The 12,324-nt window shown below is 49.0% G+C and overlaps 1 protein-coding gene across 4 annotated transcripts in view; it reads left to right on the top strand.

The window, feature by feature from the left end:
• The window catches only part of KLHL18 (kelch like family member 18), a 54,526-nt gene that overhangs the window by 35,636 nt on the left and 6,566 nt on the right, over positions 1-12,324 (top strand). For 3 of the 4 annotated variants that reach the window (XM_007168839.2, XM_057554662.1, XM_007168836.2), the window contains exons 4-7: positions 3,480-3,678; positions 5,880-6,040; positions 7,285-7,421; positions 8,928-9,165. In XM_007168839.2, the coding sequence (XP_007168901.1) occupies positions 3,480-3,678; positions 5,880-6,040; positions 7,285-7,421; positions 8,928-9,165 (735 nt within the window). The remainder of the gene's footprint in view (positions 1-3,479; positions 3,679-5,879; positions 6,041-7,284; positions 7,422-8,927; positions 9,166-12,324) is intronic. The other variant, XM_007168835.2, reaches the window with a different exon arrangement.

The following is a 12,324-nucleotide window of genomic DNA, read 5'->3' as shown; positions in this document are numbered from 1 at the left end:
AGTTCCTCACTGTCAACACTGGATCCAGGCTCTATTATAAAGTAGTGTCATGTAAAAGATGCTTAGAAAAGTGATTTTTAGACCAGTGCAGTTTTTACATGCACCAGTGACATATTAGGAAAAGGTACTTTAAGCACGAAGCCTGATGTTTTGAGTCTGTCCTTGACATTTTTCTGTTCAGCACTGGGAGCCCCCTTCTGAAGCCTAAACTCAAACCTTATTCCTGTTTTTATTCTCTGCCACAGGCCCCAGAGGTTTGGCCTTTCTGTTTTCTTTTCAATAGCTACCATCACTACCTATGTTCCTGGGGGTGGTTCTCCCTGAGCCTGGCTGCAGAGTGTGATGGAGTCTCCCAGCTGCCCCCTTCCTGTGTGTTCTTGAAGACAAGCATGTGGGCCCTTCAGTTTCAAGGTCTGATTACTAAAGACTTGAGGGAAACCATCCTGAGCAGTAGTGAAAAGGACAGGGCATGACTGAGCATAGAAAAGCTGCAAAGCCGTCAGAGTTCTTAGAGCAGTAGTTCCTGAGGCCACTTTGCCTGTTAGAGATTCAGCCTGCTGATTTTTTTTTTTTTTCCCATGAGGTTGGGGTTGATTTTTTTCTGTGCCTCCTTTTCCGGCCTTCGGATGAATGGACCTCCTTGTTTTTAGGTGAAGATTGGAGGTGTGTATTTTCCAAAATTCTTCTCTCAGAACTGGATCAGAACATCAGATGCATCAATGAACCAAGCCAATAACTTATTTAATTCAAGTCACTGCTTCCTACCTCCGATAAAGCATTACATCTTATGGTCAAGCTGTGTCAGCAAGGAAGGAGGTTGTGAAGTGGCTGTTGACAGATATGGGTCTCTGTCTGCCCTTTGGGTTATTGTCCCTCTTGTCTTCCTTCTTCTCCTGAATGCTCCCCTCTCCTGCATGGCAGCTCTCCCTCCTTTTTCCCCACCAGTTGGCTTACAGACAGGCTCCCCACATCCTACCCTCTTAGATGTGAAAGCCCACTTCGGTGGAAAGTGTGTTTTGTGCTCAATTATTCCAAGCCAGTCAAAGACAACCAAAGGTGAGGCGCAGGAATCCTAACCTGGGAGGGAAAGGAGGGAAATGTGTGCCAGTCGGCAAAGTGAATCATCCTTTCCCGCGTCTTTGGACTCTATCCAGTTCCCTGTCCGTGGCATTTGAACCCTCCTCTTGACTTGATGTCAGAGCAGTAGGGATGAGTGAAGCACATGCTGTAGAGGCCCACGGAGGGTCTCTCCTCGTATCTGACCTGCCATACGTGCTTTTAACCAGTCTCAACCAGGAGAAAGGCTAACGTTACTTGACAGATGACTGAGCTGACATTCTGACCCTGAGTCCCATATTTCTCCCTGGCCATGCTGCTTGCCCAGGGGTGCTCAATGCTTATGTTTCCTTGGCCTTTGGAAATGGCCTAGGTTTCCAAAGCAATGGACAGAGCAAGTTTAGGCTGGAACGAAAAAACAGCTATGCAGAATTTAGACTAGTCATAAAGCCAGGCTCCTGAGATGCTCTGCCCTTTCAGTCCCTGACGGGTCTGCTACCGGGGGTGGGCAATGGTGAATATTGATTAGTAAGTATAGCTTACTGTAACCCTTAATATGGGGGAGAGGGGGAAGAGAAAGCGTTCTCACAAAGAAGAGTAAACCTGGGCAATTTTAATCTAATATGTATCATCTCCCGCCACAAGATTGTCAGTCACAAAATCAAAATAAGAAAAGCCATATCCCCCATGGTCCACTGCTGTCACCAAGATTTTGGAAGCACATTGGGCTCATCTGGAATTTTATCAGGTGTAATAGTAGTAAGAAAAACAACCATAATAAAAATTAAACCAGAAGCTAACTTCATACCAAGCACCATGTCGGATGCATTTCCTACATTCCTACTTAGTCATGGCCACAGCCCTCGGAGGTGAGTAGCTGTTGTCATCACCTTTTTCTAGGTGAGGCTATTACTGACACTTGAGGAGCCTAAGGAATCCACCCAAGTTGCCCATTGTGGCAGGGTCAGAATTTACCCTGGGTTTCCCTGGCCCTGATGAGTGCAGGTCTGTCTCGGGACTGTGGGAATGTGCACAAAAGGCCAGAGTTCAGTCTCAGCACCATCACTTGCTTGTAGAGGGACAATGAGCACATTTCTTAGTTTCTCCGAGCCTCAGTTTTCCACCTAAAAATGAGAGCAATTACTATTGTGGAGTGTTGTTTAAAAGATCCTGGAGAATGTGTCTAGAAGCCCTGGCAAAGTACTTGACTCACTGATGGTGCCAAATAAGTGATAGCTGCCGCTGTTTTCTGAACAGTCAGGCCCATAGAGCCTCTTTTTGTTTAAAAAAAAAAAAAAGGAAAGAAGAAAGTGTAAGGGTCCTGATATTAAAGAAGTCATCTCTCCATGTGGTTTAAACTCTCATTCTACATCTTCAGGGCCTTCCCAGTGACCAGAGGTGGACATTCAATCAAGAATGTCAACCACTGGGGCTTCCCTGGTGGCGCAGTGGTTGAGAATCTGCCTGCCAATGCGGGGGACACGGGTTCGAGCCCTGGTCTGGGAGGATCCCACATGCCGTGGAGCGGCTGGGCCCGTGAGCCACAACTACTGGGCGTGCGCGTCTGGAGCCTGTGCTCCACAACGAGAGAGGCCGCGACAGTGAGAGGCCCGCGACCGCGGTGAAGAGTGGCCCCCGCTCGCCACAACCAAAGAGAGCCCTCACACAGAAACGAAGACCCAACACAGCCAAAAATAAATAAATAAATAAATAAATTAAAAAAAAAAAAAAAGAATGTCAACCACTGAAAGAAAGCAAAGTTTTCCAGTATGTGCTCTATTCTTCTCTCCTGAGAGCTGCTTCCCAGGACTTCCCAGAGAGCTCACTCCATATAGACGCACGGAGCACTAGGTCCAAGAGGCAGGCTCCTTTGAGGATAATCTGCCTTTTTTTTTTTTTTTTTTTTTTGGGCAGCGTTGGGTCTTCGTTGCTGCACGCAGGCTTTCTCTACTTGCGGCGAGCAGGGGCTACTCTTCGTTGCGGTGTGCGGGCTTCTCATTGTGGTGGCTTCTCTTGTTGAGGAGCACAGGCTCTAGGCGTGCGGGCTTCAATAGTTGTGGCACGTGGGCTTCTGGCTCGCGGGCTGTAGAGTGCAGGCTTAGTAATGTGGCGCACGGGCTTAGCTGCTCTGCGGCATGTGGGATCTTCCCGGACCAGGGCTTGAACCCGTGTCCCCTGCGTTGGCAGGCGGATTCTTAACCACTGTGCCACCAGGAAAACCCCTGCCTTACTTTTATACCTTTACAAGTTGAGTCCCAGAGAAGCTCACCTGATGTCACACAGGGGGTTTCCACTAAAGCTGAGGGCAGAGCTTGTTTTTTTTTTTTCCCATTCTGTAACTCTACCCAGAACCAACTTGAGAATGATCAAAGATAACATTCTTCCTCTAACTTTTTTCTTTTTATCTTCTCTTACGCCAAAAGGCTTCACCCCAAAAACTGCCTGGGTGTACGCCAGTTTGCTGAGACCATGATGTGTGCCGTGCTATACGACGCGGCCAACAGCTTCATCCACCAGCACTTTGTGGAGGTGTCCATGTCGGAAGAGTTCCTGGCCCTGCCCCTGGAAGACGTGCTTGAACTGGTGTCTCGGGATGAGCTGAATGTGAAATCAGAGGAGCAGGTCTGTAGAGCAGTCCAGAGGTGACATGGGGGCTGCTGCTCTTTCTAACCTTTGTTTTCTATTTTACTTTTTCAAAATGTAGATCATGGTGTGTGTGCAGCTGTTGTTTATTATGGGTTTGCTTTATCATACCATATGCATTTTTCATGAAAACTTTTTACATATTTTAGTATCTAAATAATATTCAGCTGATTTTTATCAACGCTGTGACCCTCATTCTTCAATGTTCAGGTTATTTCCAAAATTTACTATTAGAAATAATGTTTCTGTGAACCGGAAATGAGCATAGATAACTTTCTGAAAGAGTCTTACTCTAAAGGAGAGTAGAGCGTGGGGCCAGTTGCTGGGGGGGAATATGAAGTCAAGAGGGTTTTGTTTTTTTTAAGATGAGAGAAATTACAGTACAGTTGGACTGCTGATGGGAATTTTTCGGAAGAGAGGGAAGAATTGGTAATGTAGGAGAAGAGGGAGAATGGTGTCCTGGGGTAAGTGAGAAGAGACAGAGTGTAGGGCACGGGGTGTGTGTTTGAGAGGAGCTTAGGCTGTTCACATCCACGGCCACAAGAGGGAGAAGGAGAGCACATGCCCAGCGCAGGGGGAGGATGGGTGGGAAGGGAGATGCTGGGAGTTTTTATTCACACTCTCTTCTTGTTTGTTTCTGTGTTCTCAGCTGAGAGTGAGGATGAGGGAGGAATGTTAGACGTTTGAGGAGAGATGAAAAGGTATGAACCAGTCCTCTAGGAAAGGGGGAGAGTAAATGGACGAAGCTCGGAAAATGGAGAGGGCTGGATAGGAAGCAGGGCCAGATGAGATTTTCAGTCACAAGTTCAATATGAGCTGGTCAGCCCTGTTGTGTGTTTTCTATCAGCTGCATGTACTGGTGCAGGGTAGGGGGTGAATTGGATATAAAGAGCTGGACTTCACCAGGGTACAGATTTTTTCCAGGTAAGTGTGATTAAGAGAGATAGGAGACTAACATGGGAATAATGACCCTTGGAATCCATGTCGGGTGAGAGAAAGGTGAGGAAATAGGCTACCGGGGACCTGAGAGGGAGCCATGCCCAAGGCTAAGTGGAGTTGGTTGCATGGAAGAGGAAGTGAAACTATTAGCAAGGTGAGGTGTGGGTGATCACAGGGTCCTCTGAGGACAAAGAAGACATCTTCTTGGAGCGGTCAAGAAAAGATTAAATGAGAGCGTAGGGTGTTAGTAGCCGGAGAGGAGTGAAGGACATCCTTTCTGTTCAACAAAAGTGTGGTGCAAGTTGTCTTAAGAGGACAGTGAGTCAATGTTTCTTTGAGCAGAGGGTGACGAGAGCTGGGCAGTGAAGGACGTCGGATGTGGGGGGAATTGGACCCGGCCCTGCAGGCACCCAGAGCACCACTGCGGCAAGGCCTCTGCTCATCTGGTCAGTTGGTCATGAGTCCTGGCCTATCATGAAGCTGTGCCTCGGCAGAAGGAGCCCCAGGCTCCAGGAGGCAAGCCGTTGGGATGTTAGTCCCAACTCAGCTCATTTCCTTAACGTCTGAAGAGTCCTCACACCTCCGTATTAGTGACCGTTAGAAAAGTGAACTCTGGGCTCAGCAGTGAGGGCCCTGAGATTTGGAGGAAAGAGCCCCATCCCAAGAGCAAGGGGTTCTGTCCCTGGCTCTTCCGCTAGGTAATATGACCCAGGGCAGCTCACATCTATTGCAGTAATACATTCTACAAGGGCTGTGGGGCTTTAGAGGGAGATACCCTTGTGACCAGAGCCATTAGGGAAGCCTCCCTGGAGAACACGGATCTGGATCCAGGCCTTAAAAGAAATGGGAATGGGTTTAGATGGAAAGGAAGAGATGGGGGCATTCGAGGTGAAGGGGACAGCCGGCCTGGCTAGAGAAGAGGGTGCAGGAGCAGTGGGAGGGAAGGTCAACAGCACTTTGTTACAGTACAGGAAGGAAGAAGGAAGCTTTGACAGGTTTTCGTTAGGAAGTCATAATGAAAGCCAGGAAGGTGTTGCAGTAACCTAGGCTTGCCTTTCAAGAGAGTGGACTGAATGGGGTAGCTGGGGACGTGGAGAGAAAACAGTGGATTCAGGAGACAAGTAGGAAGAAAGATTGGTGGGCCCAGTATAGGGAGCAGAGGGTTTGAGATTGGGGGGTACAGGGGTGTGGCCTCTGGGTGGAGGAGTTGCCGCCAGAGCTTCCCCTCTCTGTTGTGGCAGGTCTTTGAGGCCGTGTTGGCCTGGGTCAGATACGACCCGGAGCAGAGGGGACCCTGCCTGCCTGAGCTGCTGTCCAATATCCGCCTGCCCCTCTGCCGGCCTCAGTTCCTGTCAGACCGAGTGCAGCAGGATGACCTGGTGCGTTGCTGCCACAAATGCAGGTGAGCAGAGGTGGGCCTGCACAAGAATGATGCCGAGGGTCTGGACGGAGAAGAGAACTTGGCCACTTAGCTCAGGGGAGGAAGGATTTGGAGTGGTTGTTCTTAATTCACAGCACACAGATTGATCTGCCTTCTGTCTAGAACCTGGAAGAGCCCGAGTCTCTCACCTTGGGCAAAGAAATGTGCCGCATAGGAGCATCAAGGCAAAAGGGGCTTCCTCCCCTAAGTTATTTGAGGATTTTCTAGCATCTCCTTCCATTGAGCTGTTTATGGACCTACAGGCGTCTATACTGCCTGCCCGCACCCTGTCCACACCAGCAGCTGACTTATTGGTGACTTCCTGGGGCTCCTCATCCTCTTCAGTAAACATTAGTCAGTGTGCTGGCCTCAGGTGGGTCTGCCCAGCTACAGTGATGGGCAGGGGTGGGACATATTTAGCAGCATGCAAAACTGTTACCCAGAGTAAATCAAAAACAACAGGGTGCAGCAGAGCCACCAAAACAGCCCAGGAGACGGCAGCCCTGTAGAAGGATTGTTATAAAAGTAGAGTAGCAGAGGAAAATATGCATCTTCCTTCAAACTGCTCCTTATATTCACAGCTGGTTCAGGAAGAAGTCAGTGGCGTGGTCCACGCAGCGTGAAAGTGTGTGTGTCAGGGAGGGGTGGAGGTGTGTCTGGAGGTAGCTGAGACCCTGTGATGAGCAGTCTCAAGGGTGCTGTTGGGGAGTTTGAGCTTTGTTCTGTAGGCAGTGGGTAGTTATCGAAGGGTCTTAGAAAACCAGCTTGGACCCCAGTGTGGAGGCTGGAATGGAGGGGTGGGGCTGGAGGCAGGGAGATCTCTCAGGAGCAGTTGGCTTCTGCTGCCACAGTCCAGGTGAGATGGTTAATTGCTGGGTGTGCGCCATAGGGATGGAAAGGAAGAGCTGGGTCTGAGTGGCAACAGGATGCAAGCAGCTTGTTGAACCTCCCCAAGGCTAGCTATTTTAGGGAACACCCTGTATTTCTTCTATTAAACTAACAGAGGTGGGCTCTGCTCATCTTGCCCCTCCAATGCTGAGCACGTCCCAATAGCTGTGTTTACTTTCCCGTGGACTCACCTGGGTTCTTTGAGACCAAACCTTCCAGAAGGCTTCTCCTCCCATGTTTCCCCTGCAGTTGTGGTTGGGGGAGCCAGGCTCAGACCTACAAATGTGGGCCAAGTGGAGAGAATACCTCCTGTCCTAGCATCTTGCACTTTATTCCAGGGACCTGGTAGATGAAGCAAAGGACTATCACCTCATGCCAGAGCGCCGGCCCCACCTGCCAGCTTTCAGAACTCGGCCTCGCTGCTGCACGTCCATCGCTGGGCTCATCTATGCCGTGGGGGGCCTCAACTCAGCAGGTATCTTGCAGCTCCCCTTTGTAGAGCCCTATCTTGGATGCCGTGGTTGAAGAAGCACCAAACAATCTAGCCTGGCCCTCTGCTTCCTCCCCCTTGCATGTCACCACCTTTATCCCTCTTGATTTTATATACTTGTTCTGCAGTTAGCACATGTCAGATATTAATACCATTGAAGCAGAATATCAGCGCAAAAGGGACCTTTAGAAACCCTGGAGGCCTGGCCCCCTTCCTTCACAATGGGGAAATCGAGGCCCAGAGAACTTTAGCTATGTTCACACAAGTCTTTTGGCTGAGCAAGGACTAGAACTCAGGTCCTGGTTCCTGAGCCCGCACTCTTCCCCTAATATCACGTCACCTATGGGATTTACTCAACTTTGGATAGGATATAATCAGAGACCCAATTCTGTTACCAGGCTCATCACATTCGGTCATGTGGATCTCTGGGCTTAGACTGTGAGAGTGTCACCATAAGAAGGAAGATTCTCCAAATACGCATGGTCTGCACTATCAGTACTTTTTACTCTTCACCTCCTACCTCCAGTGAAACCCACATGCCTTGTAGTCCATGTGTTATTGGCAGTTCCTGTATCATACAGTCAAGTTTTCAGGAAACCTCCATGGGGCACCTGCACTCCTGCCCACCCCAGGCACCACTGCAGGGCAGTAGCGATCTAGGAGAGGGCAGTGGAGACACCTGAATCCTTGCAGTGCAGTGGCACAGGGAGTCATCACCTCGGATGTGAAGGCCAGGCCTTTTCCAAGCTTGTGGGAGGTGGGGAGCTGGTGGGCAGTCCTGGGCAGTTTCGTTTTTAATTGAAAGTTAATGGGAGGTGGGTACTGGCCTCTGCTACTTGTTAACCATATGACCTGGAAAAGGTAAGTCCTCAACTAGTAAACGCTAGAGCGTGGCAGGTGCTGAGTGTCCCAAAGCAGAATAAAACAGGGAAGGGGTTATTTTATTTGATCTTAAAAAACTGATGAAAATGGTAGGGTTGGAGTTATTATTCCTTGCTACTGTGACTACTGTTTATTGAGCACTTGGTATATTCTAGAACTATGCTAGGTGTTTTACATATTATATTATTTAATCCTCATGGGAACTCTGCTATGGAGATTATTTCACATGTGAGAACAGAAGATGGGGATACAAAGCAGCTTGCCCAGGGTCACCACTAGGATGTGAGAGTCACATTGGAGGCCATCTCATGCTCTGTGTCGGGGAAATAGTGGATCCATTTGCCTTCACCTTTGCCTTTAAGCAGGTGAAGAACCTCCTTGCAACTTAAAACTGCCTTCTCTAGAAAGTAAATAAATGCCTCCTGTCTGATTCTGATTTTCCTTAAAGAATTAAGTTTGAGGTTATCATGGCTGCAGTTTCTTAGTGGGCCCTCCTGGCTTGAGTAATTCTGCGGGAAGAGCTGATAGGACGAAATTGAACATTCCGTATAATCATTGCGCAACAGCTGTGATCTAAACGAGCGGTCTCATTTGTTTTAATTTGAGTAGCAAATTTTTATGCAGGTGATTCCCTGAATGTGGTGGAAGTGTTCGACCCCATCGCCAATTGCTGGGAGAAGTGCCGTCCCATGACCACAGCCCGCAGCCGTGTCGGTGTGGCCGTGGTGAACGGACTCCTCTATGCCATCGGGGGGTATGACGGCCAGCTGCGGCTGAGCACTGTGGAGGTCTACAACCCAGAGACGGACACGTGGACCCGAGTGGGGAGCATGAATAGCAAGAGAAGGTATTGTGGGAGCCGGTCTGTACGTCCTGAGCATACACACCAGGCATCTGGGGGACACCATGCTAGACAAGCAGAGCACATTATAAAGCAGACGCTGGCTTCAGCCTGGGGATCCCCTGCAGCCAGGCCAGCCACTGCCCGTACCTCCTGGAAGCCAGCCCCCATCTGCATAAAAGTAAAACCCCTGCCTTGTCCTTTGAGGAACTTGGGGAGACAAGACAGGGAAGACAGGGACATGTGGAAGTTTTATTTTTTAAGTGCCAGGTAAGGACTAAAGGTTTGTATTATGGAAGACGCAAGGCAGGAGAGAAGCTGGACTGGAACATCTGGAAGATTTCAGGGAAGAGGTGAGATTAAAGTTGAAACCTGAAGAATAAGGAGGATTTAACTTTATTAGTCATAAAAGGGAATCTGAGGTGTTCCTCTTTATACTTTCTTTCCCCCAGGATCCCTGCCCCACATGTGCTTTCACTACCAGGGAGTGTGTGAACCACAACAGTACTCTTTACTTCTGGATGCCACACATCCCCCAGGCATGAGCACACAGCTAGTTGTGAGGTGGACCGAATTTATGTCTCTCTCTTTATTTTTAAATAAATTTTTAATTAATTAATTAATTAATTTATTTATTTATTTTTGGCTGCATTGGGTCTTCGTTGCTGTGCGCAGGCTTTCTTTAGTTGCAGCCAGCCTTACTCTTCCTTGCGGTGCGCGGGCTTCTCATTGCGGTGGCTTCTCATTGCGGTGGCTTCTCTTGTTGCAGAGCGCAGGCTCTAGGCACGCGGGCTCAGTAGTTGTGGCTCACGGGCTCTAGAGCGCAGGCTCAGTAGTTGTGGCGCACGGGCTTAGTTGCTCCGTGGCATGTGGGATCTTCCCAGACCAGGGCTCGAACCCGTGTCCCCTGCATTGGCAGGCGGATTCTTAACCACTGCGCCACCAGGGAAGTCCCAAATTTATGTCTCTTAACGCCTTCCAGCCACTTGTCTCCTCCTGCTCACATTTCCTGAGTAAGAAAACATAGTGCTTCCATTTAGTCTTCTTAGTGCCAAAGTGACTGGCAGCATCCTTCCTTACGTCAGCCGTGTGTGGGGTATTGTCATGGTTGGACGGCAGGAGCTTTGGAGGGGGAGAGTGTAACTGGACAGGCTCTGTGTTCTCCCACCCTTGGGGTAGCCGCACCAGATTGTGTTTTTTTTGTTTGTTTGTTTGTTTTTGGCTGTGTTGGGTCTTTGTTGCTGCACGTGGGCTTTCTCTAGTTGCGGCGAGCCAGGGCTTCTCTTTGTTGCAGTGCATGGACTTCTCATTGCGGTGGCTTCTCTTGTTGTGGAGCATGGGCTCTAGGCGCACAGGCTTCAGTAGTTGTGGCGCACGGGCTTAGTTGCTCCATGGCATGTGGGATCTTCCTGGACCAGGGCTCAAACCCGTGTCCCCTGCATTGGCAGGCAGATTCTTAACCACTACGCGACCAGGGAAGCCCCCAGATCGTGGTTTCAGATGACGCTCTGATGTTTCTCTTCCAAAACTAACGGAAGATGGGACAGCCATCCAAGGCCCCCTGCCCGTTTAACCAGAACAGCTCTGCGTTTATCCCTCTTATGTACTGAGCTTCTTTGGCATATGCCCAACTTCAGGAGGAAAAAGTTAAATGAAATTTTTTTTGAAAGGGGCAGTTCGAAAACCACGGGACCAGTTGCCCTTTAAAGGCCTTTCTGCTTTGTAATTCTCTCGTCTGAGTATTTGCCTTACAGACCCCTTTGTCTGGCCATGATTTGGGTTTTCTACTTGTAAGATCACGTGACCGCCAAAAAAAAGATCAAGTCACTGCATGTGGTCAGGAAGAAGAGTCATGTTTCAGTGTGGAAGTCCTTTGCCACATGAAACTGTCACACGAAACTGTCACACATGGTCCTTGATACACATGGTGTATCACGTTCAGTAGTGTTTGTTTGTGGCCTTGAGCAGGGAGGAATCTGCCTTTGTACCAGTAAGATTCACAAAAGGCCAAAGTAGCTTCGTTTTTGGAAGAAAAAATATGTATATAAGATCTGCTCCTCCTGAAGCCGTAAGCTACACTCTCGTGGTTCCTTCCTCCCCCGCACCTCTGCCTCCGTGCTTCCCCTTCTTGCTCCTTGGATACTTTGCAGCTTTCTGTATCCTCGAATGACTCACTGCTCCATATATATCCCCAACCAGGAGGGCCTTTTTCGCTTTGATGGCAATCAGTTGTTCTTCGTTGTGTGTCTGCTCTGGGCCACTTGCGAGCTGCGATGTCGCCGGATTTGGAGTGCTGTCTGGGAGGAGCCCTCCGGTAGCCCTTTCCCTCACTGTGGTCAACGCCCTGTTATTAGTAGCGTCGGCCCAGCTCCATTTTGTCCCCTTTAAATTACAGGCTACCTTAAAATGTTCACAGTCACTTCTCCCCTGATGAACCACACACCCTCTGTCCTGCCAGTTGGTGACAGCCTCCTTTCTGCCGTCATTCCCTGTCCTTCTCCGGTCTTCCAGGCCGCTTGCGTGGAGCCTTCTCCCGTGCCTTATTCCAGTCCACATTTGTCAGCATTTCTTCCCCTTATCTCTTCACACTGTCTTTACCGTTTCGTTGATAGTTAATCTCACACAGTTTTGTGGCACCTCTCGATTCTTTCTCACATTTTTGTTGAACTCCTAAATTGTTACTTTTGTCCACATCTAGAAGGATAGTGACATGTCTAGTGAGTTTGTGACCTTCCCACAGTCCTCTCCCAAGGCAGGTCCTTTTCCTCTTTCAGGCTGGTTCAGGGACATCGTGTGGATCACTTTGATTTGCTGTATACGTTTGAAAGGGGGCTGTAAAGCCTGCTATAGTTTATTTTCCTATTTGTTAGACACCCAGATTCATTTTTAATCTTCTCCAGCATCAGGTTTGCAAACAGTGAATTGGGCAGCTTGGCATTCATGTTTAATTTTTCATGAGGCTTTATGTAGAAGATTCTTAGGAGAGCTTGGCATGATGAACAGTGTGGGAAGCAGACTTGTGTCATTGAAATCTAAGGCCTGCCTCTCTCTGGGCAGCCCTGAGAGGATAGCCCAGACTCCCCAAGCCACAGCTACTCATCTATACAGTGGTGATGGTGATGCTTCATGCAGGATGTGGTGAGAGTGAAAAATAGCAAGTGTGGA

Source organism: Balaenoptera acutorostrata, chromosome 10 (genome assembly GCF_949987535.1).
Source record: "Balaenoptera acutorostrata chromosome 10, mBalAcu1.1, whole genome shotgun sequence".
NCBI lineage: Eukaryota > Metazoa > Chordata > Mammalia > Artiodactyla > Balaenopteridae > Balaenoptera > Balaenoptera acutorostrata.
This window is presented reverse-complemented; position numbering and strand designations above follow the sequence as displayed.